Source organism: Odocoileus virginianus, chromosome 12 (genome assembly GCF_023699985.2).
Source record: "Odocoileus virginianus isolate 20LAN1187 ecotype Illinois chromosome 12, Ovbor_1.2, whole genome shotgun sequence".
In the NCBI taxonomy this organism is placed as follows: domain Eukaryota; kingdom Metazoa; phylum Chordata; class Mammalia; order Artiodactyla; family Cervidae; genus Odocoileus; species Odocoileus virginianus.
The window spans coordinates 34,488,648-34,509,547 of NC_069685.1; the positions used below are offsets into that span (position 1 = coordinate 34,488,648).

At 35.0% G+C, this 20,900-nt stretch overlaps 1 protein-coding gene across 2 annotated transcripts in view; it reads left to right on the forward strand.

Annotated features, from left to right (window-relative positions):
- Nucleotides 1–20,900, forward strand: part of FSTL5 (follistatin like 5) — an 874,271-nt gene that overhangs the window by 704,603 nt on the left and 148,768 nt on the right. For both annotated transcript variants that reach the window (XM_070474907.1, XM_070474908.1), the window contains exons 9-10: nt 2,103–2,264; nt 6,933–7,067. In XM_070474907.1, the coding sequence (XP_070331008.1) occupies nt 2,103–2,264; nt 6,933–7,067 (297 nt within the window). The remainder of the gene's footprint in view (nt 1–2,102; nt 2,265–6,932; nt 7,068–20,900) is intronic.

Here is a 20,900-nt window from a genome sequence, read left to right on the forward strand (position 1 = left end):
GTCCTGGCTATTGTAAATAGTGCTGCTCTGAATATTGGGGTACCTGTGTCTTTTCCAGTTATGTTTTCCTCAGAGTAAATGCCCAGTAGTGAGATTGTTGGGTGATATAGTAGTATTACTCCTAGTGTTTTAAGGAATCCTCATACTGTTGTCCATAGTGGCTGTATCAATTTACATTCCCACTAACAGTATGATTGTGTTCCCTTTTCTCCACACTCTCTCCAGCACTTATTGTTTGTAGATTCTTTGATAATGGCCATTCTGACTAGTGTGAGGTGATCCCTTACTGTAGTTATGATTTGCATTTCTTTAATAATGAATGCTATTGAGCATCTTTTTATGTGTTTGTTGGGCATCTCTATGTTTTCTTTGAGAAATATCTGTTTAGATCTTCTGCCCACTTTTTGATTGGTTTGCTTTTTTTTTTTTTTTTTTTTGGTATTGAGCTGCGTGAACTACTTGTATATCTTGAAGATTAATCTTTGTCATTTGTTTCATTCATTTTTATTTTCTCTCATTCTGAGACTTGTCTTTTCAACCTGTTTATAGTTTTCTTTGCTGTGCAAAGGCTTTTAAGTTTAATTAGGCCATATTTGTTTATTTTTGGTTATATTCCCATTATTCTAGGAGGTGAATCATAAAGAATCTTCCAGTGGTTTATGTCAAAGAGAGTTCAACATATCTTTTCCTCTAAAAGTTTTGTAGCTTCTGGTCTTACATTTAGGTCTTCAGTCCATTCTGAGTTCATCTTTGTGTATGGTGTTAGAAAGTATTCTATTTTCATTTTTTGCATGTATTCATAACTGTCTATTTTTCCCAGTACCACTTACTGACGAGGCTGTCTTTTCTCCACTGTATGTTGCCTCCTTTGTCAAATATAAAGTTCTCAAAGGTGCTTGGGTTTATCTCTGGGCTTCCTATCTTGTTCCATTGATCTATATTTCAGTTTTTGTGCCAGTACCATACTGTCTTGATGACTATAACTTTGTAGTATAGTCTGAAGTCAGGACGCTTGTTTCCTCCAGTTCCACTCTTCTTTCTCAAGATGTTTTTGCTATTTGGAGTCTTATGTACCATAAGTGGAATTGTTATTGTAATTTTTTTAAAGATGCTATAGCAAGGAAAAGCTTTTCCTTCTCTCCCATTTAAGTATTTATTCATATATTTATATAATTGAATTCTTAGAGTCTTATTTTTATACTCCTTCATAACTGGTAATTATCTCAATGCTCAAATTATTTTGTGTCTGGTAAATTAGAGCCCCTTTTGTGTTTTTTTATATGTTTTTCTCATTCCTTAAGGATCTCTTTAGTTATTGAAACAAGATATCCTGGGCTCACCTTGTATTTTACCTGGTACAGTCTCAGAGCAGCTTTTGTCCAGGGACCACTGGCACATTTTCAGTTCAGTTCAGTTCAGTTCAGTTGCTCAGTCGTGTCCAACTCTTTGCGACCCCATGAATCACAGCACGCCAGGCCTCCCTGTCCATCACAAACTCCCGGAATTTACTCAAATTCATGCCCATCGAGTCGGTGATGCCATCCAGCCATCTCATCCTCTGTTGTCCCCTTCTCCTCCTGCCCCCAGTCCCTCCCAGCATCAGGGTCTTTTCCAATGAGTCAAATCTTCGCATGAGGTGGCCAAAGTATTGGAGTTTCAGCTTCAGCATCAATCCTTCCAATGAACACCCAGGACTGATCTCCTTTAGGAAGGACTGGTTGGATCTCCTTGCAGTCCAAGGGCCTCTCAAGAGTCTTCTCCAACACCACAGTTCAAAAGCATCAATTTTCAGTGCTCAGCTTTCTTCACAGTCCAACTCTCACATCCATACATGACCACTGGAAAAACCATAGCCTTGACCAGACGGACCTTTGTTGGCAAAGTAATGTCTCTGCTTTTTAATATGCTAACTGGGTTGGTCATAGCTTTCCTTCCAAGGAGTAAGCACATTTTAGTGGATACTAAATTACTTAGATTTGCAAACTGACACCTTATATATATGCATAACATCATTAACATATCCAATTGCTTTTTTTCTTTGTTTCAGAAAATCAAGTGGCATATATGATACTAATCATTTTCTTTTCCATTTTTAATTTTAGTCCCTCCAGTAATCCGGGTGTATCCAGAGAGTCAGGCCCGAGAACCTGGAGTTACTGCAAGTCTTAGGTGCCATGCAGAAGGCATACCAAATCCTCAGCTTGGCTGGTTGAAGAATGGAATTGATATTACACCAAAGCTGTCCAAGCAACTCACACTTCAAGGTGCTTTTTACTTGCATTTTTTCTCTTAGATAACAATGCAGAAATTTCATACTAAAATTTATAACACATTTTACATTCTTTGGAAAAAAGAGATAGTGATACTTCGTGGAAATGTGTGCCATGAATATGAAAAAAGTTATGTTAGTACCTAAGACATTATATTTGAAACAATCTTTTAATACTTTTAATGTTTTAAATAATAGTCTTGTCATGATGATTAGTTATGTCATTATTTTTATAAGTAAAATATTAATTGTTTTTCTTCTAAAGCGTATCCTCTAAATTATAGCAGATACGCTGGACAGAATAATTGAATTCCTTCTTTAAATACATTTCTGAAGAGACAATTTAAATGTTTAAATCATACATTAAAATGTGTATTACAGAATATGTCAATAATATAGAAATACTTTAGGAAATCTTTTACAGCACATTTTGCAAATGAACAAAGAGAAAAATCAAAATGTTGCTAAATATGTTTCATGTTTGTGTTGTTTTAAAGTGATGAAGTTCTTACATTCTAATATATAAAATAGTCTACATGTTCTAATAATCTAATATGCAGTTGTGATTAGTCATTATACAGATTACAATAACCACACATGTGTGGTATATAAAAAACAGATAATCTTTATCATATCAAATAATCAAAATAATGCAAAATTAATTGCATATAGTTTGATAATCTTAGTAAGTAAAAAAATTTACAGATCTTATTTCCATTGTCAAGAGTAACCCAGGGGTAGTCATTTTACTGAAATATCTGTTATGTGGCATTACATTCCTTATTCCATGCCTTTAAATTCCTTCTATTCATACTGTTAGAAGTGAATATATTTTCCTTATTTCTACATGAATATACTGCTACTACCATTCAATTTAGAGACTGAATGCAATTTATTAGCATACATTTTTAAATAAATCTTTTAAAAACTTTTACTTATCTATTTTTGAAAATCAAGAATGACATAATGAGAGTATTTTTGATCTTTCGAAGCTGAATCCTAACAATTTCATGTTAATATAAATAGGCAAAATAAATTTACATATTTACTTCTCTGATTGTATCTTGGTGTCTATTATGTGAGAAGAACATTGATCTGATTAACAGAAATCAAATTGAGTGAAAGTCTAATTAGTTTTTGATTTTGCAATCTCTTGCCCACTTGATAGCAGCAAACCATATTCTATAAATATAATATAGCCTTGTTTTAGAAATGTGTGCATGCTGTGTGTGCTGAGTCACTTCAGTTTTCTCTGACTCTCTATGACCCTATGGACTATAGTCCACCAGTCACCTCTGTCCATGGGATTCTCCAGGCAAGAATATTGGAATGGGTTGCCATTTCCTCCTCCAGGGGATCTGCACTGGCAAGCAGGTTCTTTAACACTAGGACCACCTGGGATACCCTTTATATGAGAAGAAATATTTGGGGAGTTAGTTACAATCTTTACTCAACTTTGAAAGAATGAGGTGCACAGGAGTTTGAATTTCCATGTGACTTTGTCTATGTTAACATGTTAACAAATTCTACGGTTATTTAATTATCTGTTTATTCATAAGATACTTATTTGTCACTTTTATGTGAAGTCTAAGTCTAGGCACTAACTGAAAAACTATGTAAATAGACGGGATGTTATGAGAAGTAAAATTCTAGAAAAGAAATATTTTATTGGCAGCCAAATCAAGAGAATATCTGAAGGAGACTAATAATTAGCAAAGAGATGAGAACAAATGATATTACAGAAGAAAAGAAAAGAAAGCCAAAACTGGGAAAGAGTTCATCAACACTCTATGCACAGCCAAGGGAGATCATTAAAATACATTCATTGGTTAGTGATTAGTTTGTCACTGTGACATTTAAAGAATCAGTTTGCTATGTCCTTAGAAATGAAAGATAGGAATAAAAATATCTTTCAAAATTTTGAAAGCTGGAAAAAGAAAAAGTAGTAGCTTCTGGTGAAAAGGTTAGGACTGGTGAAGTTATTTCTTGCTTCTTGGACAGTTTATTTTGGTTTGAAAAGATATAGGTAAAGAGAAAGACATGTTGACGATGGAGCAGGGGAAAGATGGACAAATTGTTGTGGAAATCAACAAGAAAAAAGGAGGGGATGATCTCGGAATAAAGCAGAGAAAGTTTACTTTGAGAAGTAAACAGAAATGAAGATGTTGATGAAAACAGGAAGTCTGGATTAATTTCTTTATTTTTTAGCTTTTACTGAAATAAAGTTGACCTAAAAATTTGTGTAAATTTAAGGTGTACAGCATGTTGAGCTTTTTAAACTTATGTGCTGTAAAATTATTTGAGTTTACATTCTAATTATGTCTATGTATTTAATGATTTAAAGAAGACCAGCTGCTTAAATTAAGAAGTTATTATTTGCTGGGAAACATTAAACAAAGAAAAAAAGATTTGAAACAAAAGTGAAGTAGGATATGAAATGAATCTAACTATAAAGGTCAAGTAACAGTCTGTAAACTGAATACTGTGAATTTGAAATTTTGAAAATTTCCTTATGTAATAGTCTAATAATATATTCAAAAAGTAGGTGCAGGGAGCATCATCTTGTTCTAGTTCTGAAACCAGATGTGTCAGGATGATAAATGAACCAGGAAATTGGTAGCTCTGGCTATGGAATAGAAAATATCTAGAAATGCTAGCTAATGTAGGAAAAGAGGAAAAGACAATCATGTAAGTTAGAAAAACATATAAGAATTTTGGGAAGAGATAATTTGAAGAATAAATTAACTTTAGGGTTTCAAAAGTTCTAGAGAATTCACGTCATTAAATGTGTGGTCTTTGGAGAGGGTCATGTTTCAGTTAAAACAAGAAACTGATCTGGGCTTAAATACTGATATTTTGTTTCCTCCCCACCTTCTAGAGTGTGGGTTTACAAATGAAGGACCCCAGACCAAATCTGGAAAGCTGCCTACTTTTGTAAATAAAACAATATTTTTGCTTGTTTTCTGTTTTTGTTTTTAGTTCAGAGCCACACACATTTTTTAAAAATATTGTTTTTGGCTGCTGTCATGCTGCTATGGCAGAGGTGAGTAGTTGGCACAGAGACTGTAGCCCACAAAGTTTAAAATATTTACCATCTGGCCTTTTTGAGAAAAGCAAAAACAAACACAAAAGCCTGCCAACTGCTTTGGAGAAGTTATTCTCAACAAATGATGGAATGGAAGTGTGCAGTGGCATTTGTAAGAGAAAGAAGTTTGAGTGATTTCTATGATTAGCCTTCCCCAAACACTCACTGCCTCACCATATCCCCAGAGGGATGATATTCAAGCTCTTTTCCCATTGGTTTTTTACCTTCTTTCCCCAAGTAGCCACTCTGATGATTCAATCCCCATCTCTATCAGGAAGAGTCATGCTCCTTTTTGCTGCACACAGAGCATGGTGTCCCCGTGACTGGATAACACAGAATACACACATAAGCATGCACACACACACACACACACACACACACACACACATGCACAGAAAAAAAGAAAGTAAAAGAAAAGATGCAAACCTAAGCAAATGAGCTCTAAAAACATTGAAACTTAGGCCATGATAGAACAGAAGTTCAACCGTTATTTTTGAGGGGAGTAAACTGCATAACATCATTCTAGGAGTTTTAGATTCCTCATCTGATGATTAGTTATTATCTGGGACTATTAAGGGATAATGTATGCAAAAACTTCCCAGATGGCTCAGTGGTAAAGAATCCACCTGCCAACACAGGAGATGAGGGTCCAATCCCTGGGTAGATTCTGTAGAGGAGGACATGGAAACCCACTCCAGTATTCTTGCCTGGATAATCCCATGGACAGAACAGCCTGCAGACTGAAGTCCATGAGGTTGCAAACAGTTGGACAAAATGAGCAAATGAGCATGCACGCATATGTAAAAGTACTTCATGTTCTGTCTATGTATAGTAAATGGGTAATTATACCCTTGTTTACACTTTGAGAAATGCAACTCATTATTCAGAGATTAGCTTCAAATATTCCTTTACCAAGATTTAAAAGTTGGGTTAATCAATCCCTTAACCCTTTGGTTGATAATGATGATATCAATTTCCATATGATAATATTGCTTAGATTAGGTATATTTCTTGAAAACAACTGAGAATCTTGCAAAGGAATTATGTATATTTTCTTTCTGTCCCCCCTACCTAATCACTCCTAAGGTATAATGCAGACACAATACTATGCTTGCTCAATGGAATGGCATTATACTTATATGATGTAGCTCACTTAATTCCTTTATGACATGTACTTTCACATGTATTCTCTAAATGAACCATATTGATATTAATTAAAACTGTTGTAAAAGCTGAGGACAAAGTGGATCCTGAATATTAAAAATGAATACAGAAATGAAATTATAGCTATCAACATGTAGCACTTCTTATGCAAGGTAGGGAGTATGAAGTGAATATAAAATATACTGTGTGTGCTTTTGATAAGTAGTATTGGGATCTCTGTAATAGAATGACAGCACAATTTATGAAATACTTGAATGCATTAGAAATAACTTAGCATGTCTCCAAAGCATGGAAGTAGGAAGGAAAACAGTTTAATTAGGACAAGCTAAGGGAACTATTCGACTGTGTAATCTGAAATGACTATACCAAAGCTGAAATTGTAGCTAACAAGTTGCATTTGCCTTCTGTTTTCAGCAAATGGTAGTGAGGTTCATATCAGCAACGTGCGCTATGAAGATACAGGAGCATACACTTGTATCGCAAAAAATGAAGCAGGAGTGGATGAAGACATCTCTTCTCTTTTTGTGGAAGATTCTGCTAGAAAAACCCGTATGTATTGAATACACACACACACACACACACACACACACACACACACGGTAAAAATTCTGCTTGCAGTGCAAGAGACCCAGCTGGGAAGATGCACTGGAGAAGGGAATGGCAAGCCATTCCAGTATTCTTGCCTGGAGAATCCCATGGGCAGAGGAGCCTGGTGAGTTACAGTCCATGGGGTCACAAAGAGTCAGACACAACTGAGTGATTAACACACACACACACACACACACACACATCATACTCAACTTTAAGCATTTTTCAGAAACGGCAGCATCAGAAAATGCTAAGAAATGATTAATTAATTAAAAAATAAACAAATAAAAGCAGTTTTCATATATAGCAAGAATTCTTGAAATATTAAAAGTAGATTGAAAGATTAACTACAAGATTGTGAAATGTTCAATATGACATGAAAATGATTTTCTTTGTCAGATGTATATAAGCTATTTTGGGTCCTGTCTTCCCATTTGCTTATATAAGAAATTAAATCATTTGCAAATTCCCTCTCTTCAATGCTTTGGGATTCTTGGTCCCACATTACAGCCAAGGGGTATCCTATAAGCTTAATATCATAATATCATTCTTTTTCTGTCTTCTGCATTGTAGTCAGTGGTTCAGTAGCAGTACATCAACCTTTCTCTGCAGCAGATAGAGAAGTAAGCCACACGAAACATCCACTGCCCTGGCACCAACAACACATCATGGGCTATTCTCCACTTACTGCTTGAAATTCTTTGTCATCACTGTACATATCTCCTAATTCTCTCATGAAGTTTTAAGAAAAATGTTGTGTCCTCCTTAAACATTTTTACTTGGTGAAAGGAATATGATAGGAAGGAGATACTAAAGATGAATTTTTGGTTATAGCTGAACTGTAATATTTAGAACACAAAGTACTCCTGTAGCATTGATCAAGTGAGCTACCTACAGGCAAAGACTCAGACACTTTCTTCCTCTGGTACACAGGCCACACATGGCCATTTTGGGATTCTTTCTCAATTTGCTAGGACTATTCATTCTCTTTGCTCCAAGGTCAATCTGTTATGCCTGTCTACATCTCATATTAGTCTAAGCTTTTCAGGGACTCTGATACTTTGAGAATCCTTTATATGCTAATTTCTCTGAGCCCAGACTTTGGACAAGGTTAAAGCATTGTCCCTTGGATGTGGGGTATAATTTTTGGTGGGATCCAACATTCTCCTGTAAATGGTTGTTCAGTAGCTTGTTGAAATTTTGGGGTTCTGGCCTTAGAAGATGAGCTCACATCCTTCTACTCTGCCATCTTAATAATACAGTACTTGAGTTCAGTATCAAAAATAACAGAATGATCTCTCTTCATTTCCGAGGCAAGCCATTCTGTATCAGTAATCCAAGTCTATCTCCTGGCCAAAAATAGCAAAGAAGCTGAAAGTGAATGGTTTTATGAAGATTTAAAAGACCTTTCAGAATTAACACCAAAAAAAAAAAAAAAAAAAAAAGAGAGAGAGAGAGCTGTCCTTTTCATCATAGGGGACTGGAATGCAAAAGTAGAAAGTCAACAGATACCTGGAGTAACAAGCAAGTTTGGCCTTGGAGTACAAAATGAAGCAGGGTTAAAAAGGTTTTGCCAAGAGAATGCACTTGTCATAGCAAACACCCTCTTCCAACAGCACAGGCGACAACTCTACACATGGACATCACCAGATGGTCAATACTGAAATCAGATTGATTATGTTCTTTGCAGCTGAAGATGGAGAAACTCTATTCAATCAGCAAAACAAGACCAAGATTGCCTGTGGCTCAGATCATGAACTCCTTATTGCCAAGTTCAGATTTAAATTAAAGAAAGAAGGGAAAACCACTAGGCCATTCAGGTATGACCTAAATCAAATCCCTTACAATTATACAGTGGAAGGGACAAATAGATTCAAGGGGTTAGATCTAATAGAAAGAGTGCCTGAAGAACTGTGGATGGAGGTTCATAACATTGTACAGGAGACAATAATCAAAATCATCTCCAAGAAAAAGAAATGCAAAAATGCAAAATGATTGTCTGAGGAAGCTTTACAAATAGCTGAAAAAGGAATAGAAGCAAAAAGCAAATGAGAAAAGGAAAGGTATATCCATCTGAATGCAGAGTTACAAAGAAGAGCAAGGATAGATAACAAAACCTCCCTCAGGGATCAATGGAAAGAAATAGAGGAAAACGATAGAATGGGAAAGACTAGAAATCTCTTCAAGAAAATTAGAGATACCAAAGGAACATTCCATGCAAAAGTGGGCTCAATAAAGGACAGAAAGTGTATGGGCCTAACAGAAGCAGAAGGTATTAAGAAGAGATGGCAGGAATACACAGAAGAACTATCCAAAAAAATATTTAATGACCCAGATAACCATGATGATGTGATCACTCGCCTAGAGCCAGACATTCCAGAATGTGAAGTTAAGTGGGCCTTATGCAGCATCACTATGAACAAAGCTAGTAGAGGAGATGGAATCCCAGCTGAGCTATTTCAAATATGGAAAGATGATGCTGCTAAAGTGCTGCACTCAATATGGCAACACATATGGAAAACTCAGCAGTGGCTACAGACCTGGAAAAGTTCAGTTTTCATTCCAATCCCAAAGAAAGGCAATACCAAAGAATGTTCAAACTACCACACAATTGCACTCATTTCACACACTAGCACAATGATGCTCAAAATTCTCCAAACTCAGCTTCAACAGAAAAGTAACTGAGAACTTACAGATGTTCAAGTTGTGTTCAGCAAAGGCAGAGAAACCAGAGATCAAATTGCTAACATCCATTGGATCATATAAAAAGCAAGAAAATTAAAAAAAAAAATCCATTTCTGCTTCATTGACTGTGATAAAGCCTTTGATTGTGGATCACAACAAATTGTGGAAAATTCTTAAAGAAATGGGAATACCAGACCACCTTACCTGCCTCCTAAAAAGTCTGTATGCAGGTCAGGAGGCAACAGTTAGAATCGAACATGGAAAAATGGACTGGTTCCAAATTGAGAAAGGAATACATCAAGGCTGTATATTGTCACCCTGCTTATTTTTCTTTTATGCAGAGTACATCATGTGAAATGCTGGCTGGGTGAAGCTCAAGCTGGAATCAAGTTTGTTGGAAGTAATATCAATACCCTCATATATGCAGATGACACCACACTTATGACAGAAAGTGAAAGGAACTACAGTGCCTCTTGATGACATTGAAAGAGGAGCGTGAAAAAGCTGGCTTAAAATTCAGCATTCAAAAAACAAAGATCATGGCATCTGGCTCCATCACTTCATGGCTAATAGATAGGGAAACAATGGGAACAGTGAGAGACTTTATTCTTTTGGACTCCAAAATCACTGCAGATATTGATTGCAGCCATAAAATTAAAAGATGCTTGCTCATTGGAAGAAAAGCTATGACCAACCTAGACAGTATATTAAAAAGCAGGGACATTACTTCACCGACAAAGGTCCATTAAGTCAAGGCAATGGTTTTTCCAGCAGTCATGTATAGATGTGATAGTTGGAACATAAAGAAGTCTGAACACCCAAGAATTGGTGCTTTTGAACTGTGATGTTGGCAAAGACTCTTGAGAGTCCCTTGTACAACAAGGACATCAAACCAGTCAATCCTAAAGGAAATCAATCCTGAATATTCATTGGAAGGACCGATGCTGAAGCTGAAGCTCCAATCCTTGGGCCACCTGATTCAAAGAACTGGCTCATCAGAAAAGACTCTGATTCTGGGAAGGATTGAAGGCATGATAAGATGGAGATGACAGGATGAGATTATTGGATGGCACTGTTGTCTCAATGAACTGCTGCTCAATGAGTTTGAGCAAGCTCTGGGAGATGGTGATGGACAAGGAAGCCTGGCATGCTGCAGTCCATGGGTTTGCAAAGAGTCAGACATGACTGATGGACTGAAGAGCAACAAAATATTGTCCTAGTAAGCCTTTTATTCCTCTTTCAAGCAGTGTGTACATGAGGATATGAATGGATCCAGTGAGGAAGGAGATCCTTATCTAGGTCATGGCTACCAGAGTATTTGTACTATATTGTGTCTGGCTAGGACAACTACTTTTATAAGCAAATATTTTAAGATAAAAGTCTAAGGTAGAAAATGAAAAAAGGAAACTCAGTTTAATGACCTAGATAAGGTTCATCAAAATTTGTTTTTTCCTTTTATATATTTATGCTAAATACCAATTTTCTATTAACTTCCTATTAGAAATTAATTTTAGGACAAGTAGTTGAAAACTTTACTTGTCCTTGTCCTTTATAATGCCTATGAAGCAGACTTTAATTTCGACTCTGTATGTTAATTTTCTTTTAATATTTGTCACATATTTTTCTACATAAATCTCTGTTACAAAATTGAAACATCTAGCCATAGTTTCTTTAATCAATGAATCACACTATCTACCATCATGGAAATTTGTGAAAATTTTTTCTGGAAGATTTAATAAAATTTGGTCATATTGTTCATTTAATTATCAACAGTTCATGAAATCATGTTTTCACTTTATTTTACTTATCCCTTCAAACTCTTGCAGGTCAAAATAAATACGTTTAAATAATTTTAAGATTATGTTAGCAATATGATGTTAAAATCAGAAACATTATTTTGATAAGATATAGCAGTGTAGCCTTACTACATTAGTTTATGGAATTTTCAAAGCCATCTTATAAGAAACAGTACAGGAGAGATTTAGAGACTTTTGTTTTTATGTCTGGAAGTAAAACTTTTATAGATATTACTTATGTACATAAGTTATGTGAGATTTTAAAGGAAAAAGCATGAAAACTAGAAGTGAAGTGCAGTCGCTCAGGCATGTCCAACTCTTTGCGACCCCATGGACTATAGCCTACCAGGATCCTCAGTCCATGGGATTTTTCAAGCAAGAATACTGGAGTGGGTTGCCATTTGCTTCTCCAGGGGATCTTCCCAACCCAGGGATCAAACCCAGGTCTCCTGCATTTCAGGCATAGGCTTTACCATCTAACCCACCAGGGAAGCCCCCAAAACTAGAAGATTTTATTTTTAATTAATTAGTGAATTTTAGTAAGAATTTTTAACATAGAGTCTACCTTCTCAATGTATTTTAAGGGCACAACACCACATTGTTAAGTACAGGGTCTAAGTTGCACAGTAGAGCTCCAAAGTTTGTTCATGTTGCATAACTACATCTTTAAAACCATTGAACAGCTCTTGGTTTCTCCTTTCTCCTCTTCCCTTGACAATCACCTTGCATTTTTGGCTTTTATGATTTTTATTTTTTTAGATATCTCATGTAAGTACAATTACACAGTAATTGTCCTTCTGTGACAGGCTTATTTTAATCAACACAATGTCTTACAGGTCCATCCATGTGGTTCCTTCTTTTTAAGAGTGGATAATATTAGGTTATATGTATATACAATATTTTCTTTATCCATTGATTTGTCAGTAGATACTTGGGTTAGTTCCATAATTTGCATGGTGTGAATAACGCTGTGTACAGCTGTATCCTTGATTCTGATTTCAATTTTTTACAATACACATAGTGTATTTTCCATAGTGGCTAAATCATTTCACATACCCACAAATGAGTCTACACCTTCCAATTTCTCCACATCCTTTCTAATACTTTTATCTTTTGCTATTTTGATAAAGCATTTCTAACAGGTATGAAAATTATATCTCATTTTGTTTTTTTTTTTTGCCTCCCTGATGATTAGTGACATAGAACACTTTTTTATATGGTCCGTTGGCCATTTGTATGCCTTTGGAGAAATGTCTATTTATGTCCTTTCCTTATTTTTAAGATGGGCTATTATTATTATTTTTTTTTTACTATTGAGTTATTGGAGTCCCTTTTTAGGAAAATTAAATGCTTATCAGATATAAAGCTTGAATATATTTTCTCCCATTACATAGGTAGTTTTTTCACTCTGTTGATTTTTTATTTTGCTGTGCAGAAGCTTTTAAATTTGACATATTCCAACTTGGCTATTTTTGCTTTTGCTACATGTGCTTTTGAGAAAGCCAATATACCTGATGAATATAGTTACAAAATTCTTCTATAAAATATCAGTGAACTGAATCCAGTGACACATTAAAAAGAATATACACCATTATCAAATGGGATTTATCCCTGGGATGCAAGGATGGTTTAACATAAGAAGATTAGTTAATGTGATTTGCACATTAACAAACTATATTATAAAAATCATTTGATCATCCAATAGATGCAAACACAACATTTAAACATCTTTTTATGATAAAAGTTCTTTTTACAACACTCTTTTACAATAAAAATGTTCAGCAAAGTAGATTGGAAAGAATTTACCTAAACATAGTTAAGCCCATAAATTTTTAAGCTTACCACTAACACTGTTCAGTTCAGTTAAGTTCAGTCGCTCAGTAGTGTCCGACTCTTTGCGACCCCATGGACTACAGCACACCAGGCCTCCCTGTCCATCACCAACTCCCGGAGTTTACTCAAACTCGTGCCCATTGAGTTGGTGATGCCATCCAGCCATCTCATCCTCTGTCATCCCCTTCTCCTGCCCCCAAACACTCCCAGCATCAGGGTTTTTCCAACGAGTCAAATCTTTGCATGAGGTGGCCAAAGTATTGGAGTTTCAGCTTCAGCATCAGTCCTTTCAATGAACACCCAGGACTTATCTTCTTTAGGATGGACTGGTTGGATCTTCTTGTAGTCCAAGGGACTCTCAAGAGTCTTCTCCAACACCGCAGTTCAAAAACATCAGTTTTTCAGTGCTCAGCTTTCTTCACAGTCCAACTCTCACATCCATACATGACCACTGGATAAACCATAGACTTGACCAGACAGACCTTTGTTGGCGAAGTAATGTCTCTGCTTTTTAGTATGCCATCTAGGTTGGTCATAACTTTCCTTCCAAGGAGTAAGCATCTTTTAATTTCATGGCTGCAGTCACCATCTGCAGTGATTTTGGAGCCCCCCCAAAAATAAAGTTTGACACTGTTTCCACTGTCTCCCCATCTATTTCCCATGAGGTGATGGGACCAGGTGCCATGATCTTAGTTTTCTGAATGTTGAGCTTTAAGTCAACTTTTTACTCTCTTCTTTCACTTTCATCAAGAGGCTTTTTAGTTCCTTTTCACTTTCTTCCATAAGGGTGGTGTCATCTGTATATCTGAGTTTATTGATATTTTTTCTGGCAATCTTGATTCTAGCTTGTGCTTCATCCAGCCCAGCATTTCTCATGATGTACTCTGCATATAAGTTAAATAAGCAGGGTGACAATATATAGCCTTGACATATTCCTTTTCCTATTTGGAACCAGTCTGTTGCTCCATGTCCAGTTCTAACTGTTGCTTCCTGACCTGCACACAGGTTTCTCAAGAGGCAGATCAGGTGGTCTGGTATTCCCATCTCCTTCAAAATTTTCCACAGTTTATTGTGATACACACAGTTGAAGGCTTTGGCGTAGTCAATAAAGCAGAAATAGATGTTTTTCTGGAACTCTCTTGCTTTTTCGATGACCCAGCGGAGGCTGGCAACTTGATCTCTGGTTCCTCTGCCTTTCATAAAACCAGCTTAAACATCTGGAAGCTCTCGGTTCATGTATTGCTGAAGCCTGGCTTGGAGAATTTTTTCAGCATTACCTTACTAGTGTGTGAGATGAGGGAAATTGTGTGGTAGTTTGAACATTCTTTGGGATTGCCTTTCTTTGGGATTGGAATGAACTCTGACTTTTTCCAGTCCTGTGACCACTGCTGAGTTTTCCAAATTTGCTGGCATATTGAGTGCAGCACTTTCACAGCATCATCCTTCAGGATTTGAAAATGCTCAACTGGAATTCCATCACATCCACTAGGTTTATTCATAGTGATGCTTTCTAAGACCCCCTTGATTTCACATTCCAGGATGTCTGGCTCTAGGTGAGTGATCACACCATTGTGATTATCTGGGTCATCAAAACAAAAAAAAATTTCCCCTCTAAGATCAGGAACAAAGCATGAGTACCCACTCTCATGCTTCTATTCAACATAATATTAGAATACCTAGCCTTAGCAATTAGGCAAGGAAAATAAATAAAAGTCATCCAAATCCAAGGAAGAAGAAAAATTGTCTAAGTTTGCAGATGATATGACCTCAAATATGTAGAACCCCAAAGACTCTAGACCCACACGCACGCACACACACACACACACACACACACAAACCTGTAGAATTAGTAAACATATTCAGTTAAATTACAGGATGAAAAGTCAACATACACAATCAGTTGTCTTTCTATATGTTAACAGGTATATTTGAAAGGCAATTTTGTCCAAGGAGGTGAAAGCCCACATATTGAAAACTATAAGAAACTGATGAAATAAATTGAAAAAATGCAAATAAATGGAGAGATATCATGATATTCTGTGCTCATACATTCAAAGAATGAATTTTTCTAAAATATCCATCCTAACCAAAGGAATCTCTGATCCAATGCTACTTCCATCAAAATCTCAGTGGCATTTTACAGAAATATATTAAAATATCCTAAAATTTATATGGAACAACAAAAAATCTAGGATAACTGTAACAAACTTGAAAGGAAGAAAAATTTGAGAGTTATGTCAAAATGCATTACAAAGCCATAGTAATTAAAACAGTTTGTTATTGATATAAACAGAGACATGTAGACAAATGGAACAGAAAATAGAGCCTAGAATTAAATCCACATGTATGAGGTCAACTGACTTTGACAAGGGTTCCAGAATGCTCATTGACTAAAGGGTAGTCTTTTCAAAAATTGGTGCTGGGAAACAGTATCCACATGTAGGATAATGAAACTGGACCCCCATCTACACCATATACAAAAATTGGCTCAAAATAGTTAAAGACTTAGGTATAATACCTGAAAATGTAAACCTCTTATAAGAAGACATAAAGGAGAAGCTTCCTGACTTTTGTTTTGTTAATAAAACCAATGGATTTTAGCTGTAACACAGATATCCAGAACATCACTAATTCATGCCTATATTCTACTATTTTGTAAGCATTCAAACAGTTTCTTTGTAATAACAGATTTCTCTCTCATTTAAATAAAGACTTTTAATTTTTGTTAAATTTGTTTTCCATAAATGTGCTGTACCATTATCATATATACAGTTGTTAATGTGAGAGTAGCAATTTTTAGAAAGTAGTACACATAATTAAAACCAGGATAGAGTTAAATAAGTAAGCTTACTGAGTATAATATTATCAATGATAAAAGAGAATAAGCTGAAACTGTGAGACTGTGTGGTACAAGGCAGTTTTCCTTGGGATGTTTCTTAGTACTCAATAAACTGTCAGAATTCTGTACAACACCAAAATCAGGGAGAGGACACATCAGGGAAAACTGCATCCTTTTGTAAATCTCTAACTTAAGAATTGCTCTGGGTTCTCTTCTAGTAGTTCCGTGGACAAAGGCTAATAATATTAACTACACAAGTCACATTTGTATGTTGACAGATAAATATTCTCAAAAAGCTAGAGGAAACTTTCACAGACCAATCAATGATGACTCCACTCTTTTTATTTGCTCATATTAAAAATTATTGACTTGTTGACCTTCAGCAAAGATAATTTTGGAGGTCTTTTTTCCTTTGAGCAATGATGAAATACAAAGTACAGTTGACCCTTGAAGAATGCAGGACTTAGGAGCCCCAACTGCACTTGCAGTCAAAATAATAAGGGTAACTTTATAGTCAGCTTTGGTATCTGCAGTTCCATATCCATGGATTCAACCAACTGCAGAATGTATAGTATTGTAGTAGATAATTATTGGGGAAAAAGAAAAAGCAAAAACCCTGTATAAGTGGACCCACACAATTCAAACACACGTTGCTTATGTATCAACTGTGTATCTAAAAACCAGATTTCTCTAATTAAGGGCATGGATTTTGCAGTAAGACATGAGTTAGAATTATTTTTCTACCATATAATAATCCTATGACTTGGAGCTACGACTTAGCCTTTCTGAGCTTTAATAATCTTATCTGTAATAAGGCATAGATACTAATCCACTAAGAGAATTCTGTGCAGATGTAAAAAAGCCCACACTGTAATGCTGGACATTTTACCAACTCCTACCAAGTTTCTGAAAATAATTATTTACTTTTTGCTAGAAACATTGATAACAATCATTTTAGTAAGACTGGAAAATCTACTAATTGCTTAGAAATCAGAGAGTTACCAAAATAAATGAAATACATACATAGATTTATGGGTAGGGATAGATGTAGAGATAGATGTAGATAGAGATATGAGTGTATATTAACACCTATAGTATTACATATCCAAATATAAAATATTATTATTGTTGTCATACTGGAAATTGACCATGCTGAGAAGAGTATATTTTTTCCTTTAATGTAAATATTAAGATATTGTGAGTAAAAATACATATTTTTCCAGGGTCCAGTTTTGCTAGATTTAAGGCAAAAGCTTTACTTTATTTCCCCTTTACATTGGTCAATTTACATTTCTATTATACTAAAACAATATGTAGTAAGATGCTTTTCTTCTGTTTTCCTTTTGAAAGGGGCAGAGAAGAGATATTGAATATCATGTAGAGAGTAATAAAAAGCAGAGAAAGATTTACAAGTTTGGGGCTAAATGACACAACAGACATTAACCATGGCTTCAGAATAGTCATCCAGTTATTTTCTGTATAACTGAATTCTCATAGTAGTATCAATCTCATTTTTTTCTTATATTTCCCAGCAATATGGTGCTGTTGAGAGAAATTCATGCAAAACATCACAGTCCATGGGGTTGATATTTGTTGTGTCTGGATCTTTGAATTGGTGTTAAGTTTGTCACGTGACAAAACTTGAACTACAAGAAAATGCTGTAAGGTAATATAATCTCCAGTTATATTAGGGTTAGGGCTTGATAATTAAGATTTAATGGAATGGTATAGAGGGAGGATTTAAATGCAGAGAACGGTAGAAATGGGCCTTAGACAGTTGTATGGTGCTTTTATCAGGGAGGAGAAGATGATTTGAAATATGTGCGGGGGGTTTAGGTAGAGGTAGAAGGTTATTTATTTGGAAACATTTTGCACAGAGCACAGGCACTTAAAGCACTTCCATTCCCCCTGGAAGGCAATCCCCAGAGGATAAAAATTCATCTTCAGAATTATGGTAAATGAAAAGCAGTGTGAATGTAGGCTACTCTGGAAAGCTTTCAGGCTTCTGCATGTGTTAAATACTAGGCACTGATTGCATGACATCTTTCTGGGATTTAAATGAAAAGCAATGTGAATGTAGGCTACTCTGGAAAGCTTTCAGGCTTCTACATGTGTTAAATACTAGGCACTGATTGCATGACATCTTTCTGGGATTTTAGTAAAGGATATGATTAATCTAACTTCTCACAAATATTGGAAGATAATATCTAAATATGTTACACTAGTATATACACACACACATTTTTTTCTTTTTTCTTTGTCACAAGCAATATTGCATTGGAAATATTGGCTTTTTACTACATTACTTACATTAGAATTACCTTTAATAGATTAATATTTGTTGGCTATTATGAACTAAAATTAATTATTGTTCTTTAAATGAATGTTTTAAATGAGTTAAATACTACAACAAGGTTTCAAAATTGAACAAATTACATGAATATATAATGTTCATATAAGTTAATAATTATTATAAAATGTGATAACTATTAGTCACAATATACAGATTTAAAAATATGGTGAAACATAGCCACTTGTACCTAAATATTCCAAAAGCTATATGAATGTTTAAGAAATACTTATCTAGTTTAGAAGTAGAGGAAAGGGTCTTAAAATAGGTTAAATATGATATTTTTACATTTATAGGCAGTTTAAGTATGGTGTCACAAACTCTGGAAATAGAGCATATTTTGGTAACATGAACAAGTTGATTAACCTTTTTAATTTTCATTTACTTTCTATTTTTAAAGAATACAGAAAATACTTCTAAAGAGCAGTTGTACAGATTTAATGAGATCATTTATGCATGGAATTATCAATGTCTACAGAGGCTAGGATAGTATAAATGAAGAAGAGTATAGTCTATCTGGTATGAAGTAAAACTGAAAGTGTTAGTCGTTCACTTGTGTCTGACTCTTTGCAACGCCATGAACTGTAGCCTGCCAGGTTCCTCTCTGTCCATGGAATTCTCCAGGCGAGCATACTGGAGTGGGTTGCCATTATAGATGGACCCAAATGCACCAGTTATCAATTAATAATCATTTTTATATTCAACCAACATGAGTTAGGTAGAAAATTAGGAATTTGGAAAATCTGTAATTAGAGATATGGTGTGGACATCATAGCCAGGGTGATATTTTAATCCTGATAGTTATGAGCTAAGTGCTGGAGTCAAAAAGAATCAACTAAAGAAAAATATTTGAGAAAAATTAAATAAATCAATAAATGATAATTATTTTTAACTTTATTTAGCATTCACTGAATACTACTCAATAAAAGTACTATACTCAAAACATTTTAAAGTAGAGTGAACAATTCATATTTCTTTAGGAAAAACCAAAACTCTTAAATATTTCTCACAGACCTTTATATATGAGTAAACTTTTTATGAAACATGTCGAGGTTAACCATGCATGATAAGCATTTATTATTTTTATTATTTTTCGTTACTTATCTTAAATTCTAATATTTATGCTCTCAAATTGGTCAATGATGTTGTCACATCCTGTGAAGTAATATGTTTCATAAATTATGTCATCTGTTGACCCAAAACATGCTGAAATGATCTGCTTCATGACTTCCATATCTGAATCCTATTTTTTCAAATAGCACCCTCTTCAATGTCATTAAATAGACCTACCTGTTCCTAACTCATTGCCATTTTTTGCACAATGGTAGTGGCTTGTCATCTAACAAGAGGCTATGTGATCTGAATGTCATCAAACTGGCAGGTTTACAACAATCATCAGTAATCAGGCATCACTTGCCTACAAAACAAAATACTACTCTAAGTTTTTTTTTTTTTTTTTTTTTTATTACCTCCATTTTGTCTGCAGGGCATTATATATCTTCAGTGGAATATTGCTAGCTCATCTCATATTACATGACAATTTGCCTAATTTATTTTATGATAAAATTAGGCAAGTAATGATGACATTTTATTTATATTTCCTCATGCATGCACACTAAATAAGCTTACATACAGTCATAGTACTGAGTATAAAATCTCTGTGAAACATTTCTAAAATCTGTGTACTAATATTTTGTTATTGATGTTCAGGAAAAAATTTTAGGACTCACTTCAATTCCAGAGTTATTATACTTGGTGAATCTTATGCAGAGTAGCTGATGCAGGTGGTCTCCAATTTTCATAAATTCAGTTTAGGCCACTTTGCTTTTATGAAAGACTTACATGTATCAGCATTCCCTAACCAAAAGAAACCCTAAAAGGATTTTCATTTTATGAAACATGGTAAAAAGTTAAAATCACATTCAGTCTGTTATGCTGCAGCCTTTAAAGAGTCTTAGAAAAGTGTGTCCCTTAGCAGTGTGCCCTAAGGTAATTCTTCATTTTATGACATTTTGGCTTATGAAAGATTTCACAGGAACACTCTACTTTTGGATCGAGTAGAGTGGAAACCTGTTTTTGGAAACCTGTACTTAGGTTCAAAACGAGGTTAGAATTATCACTCCATGTTTCTCTTAGAATTCTCAGATATAAGAAGAACTCTGTCAGAAAATGGTATTGATGTTTGAAGTTAATAAAAAAAACACAAAAAACAAAATATGCCCTTCAAATTCCCAGCTTCCCAGGTGAGGGGCTGAAGGTGTTTTCTTAATGTTTTCTGCAATCTACTTGAT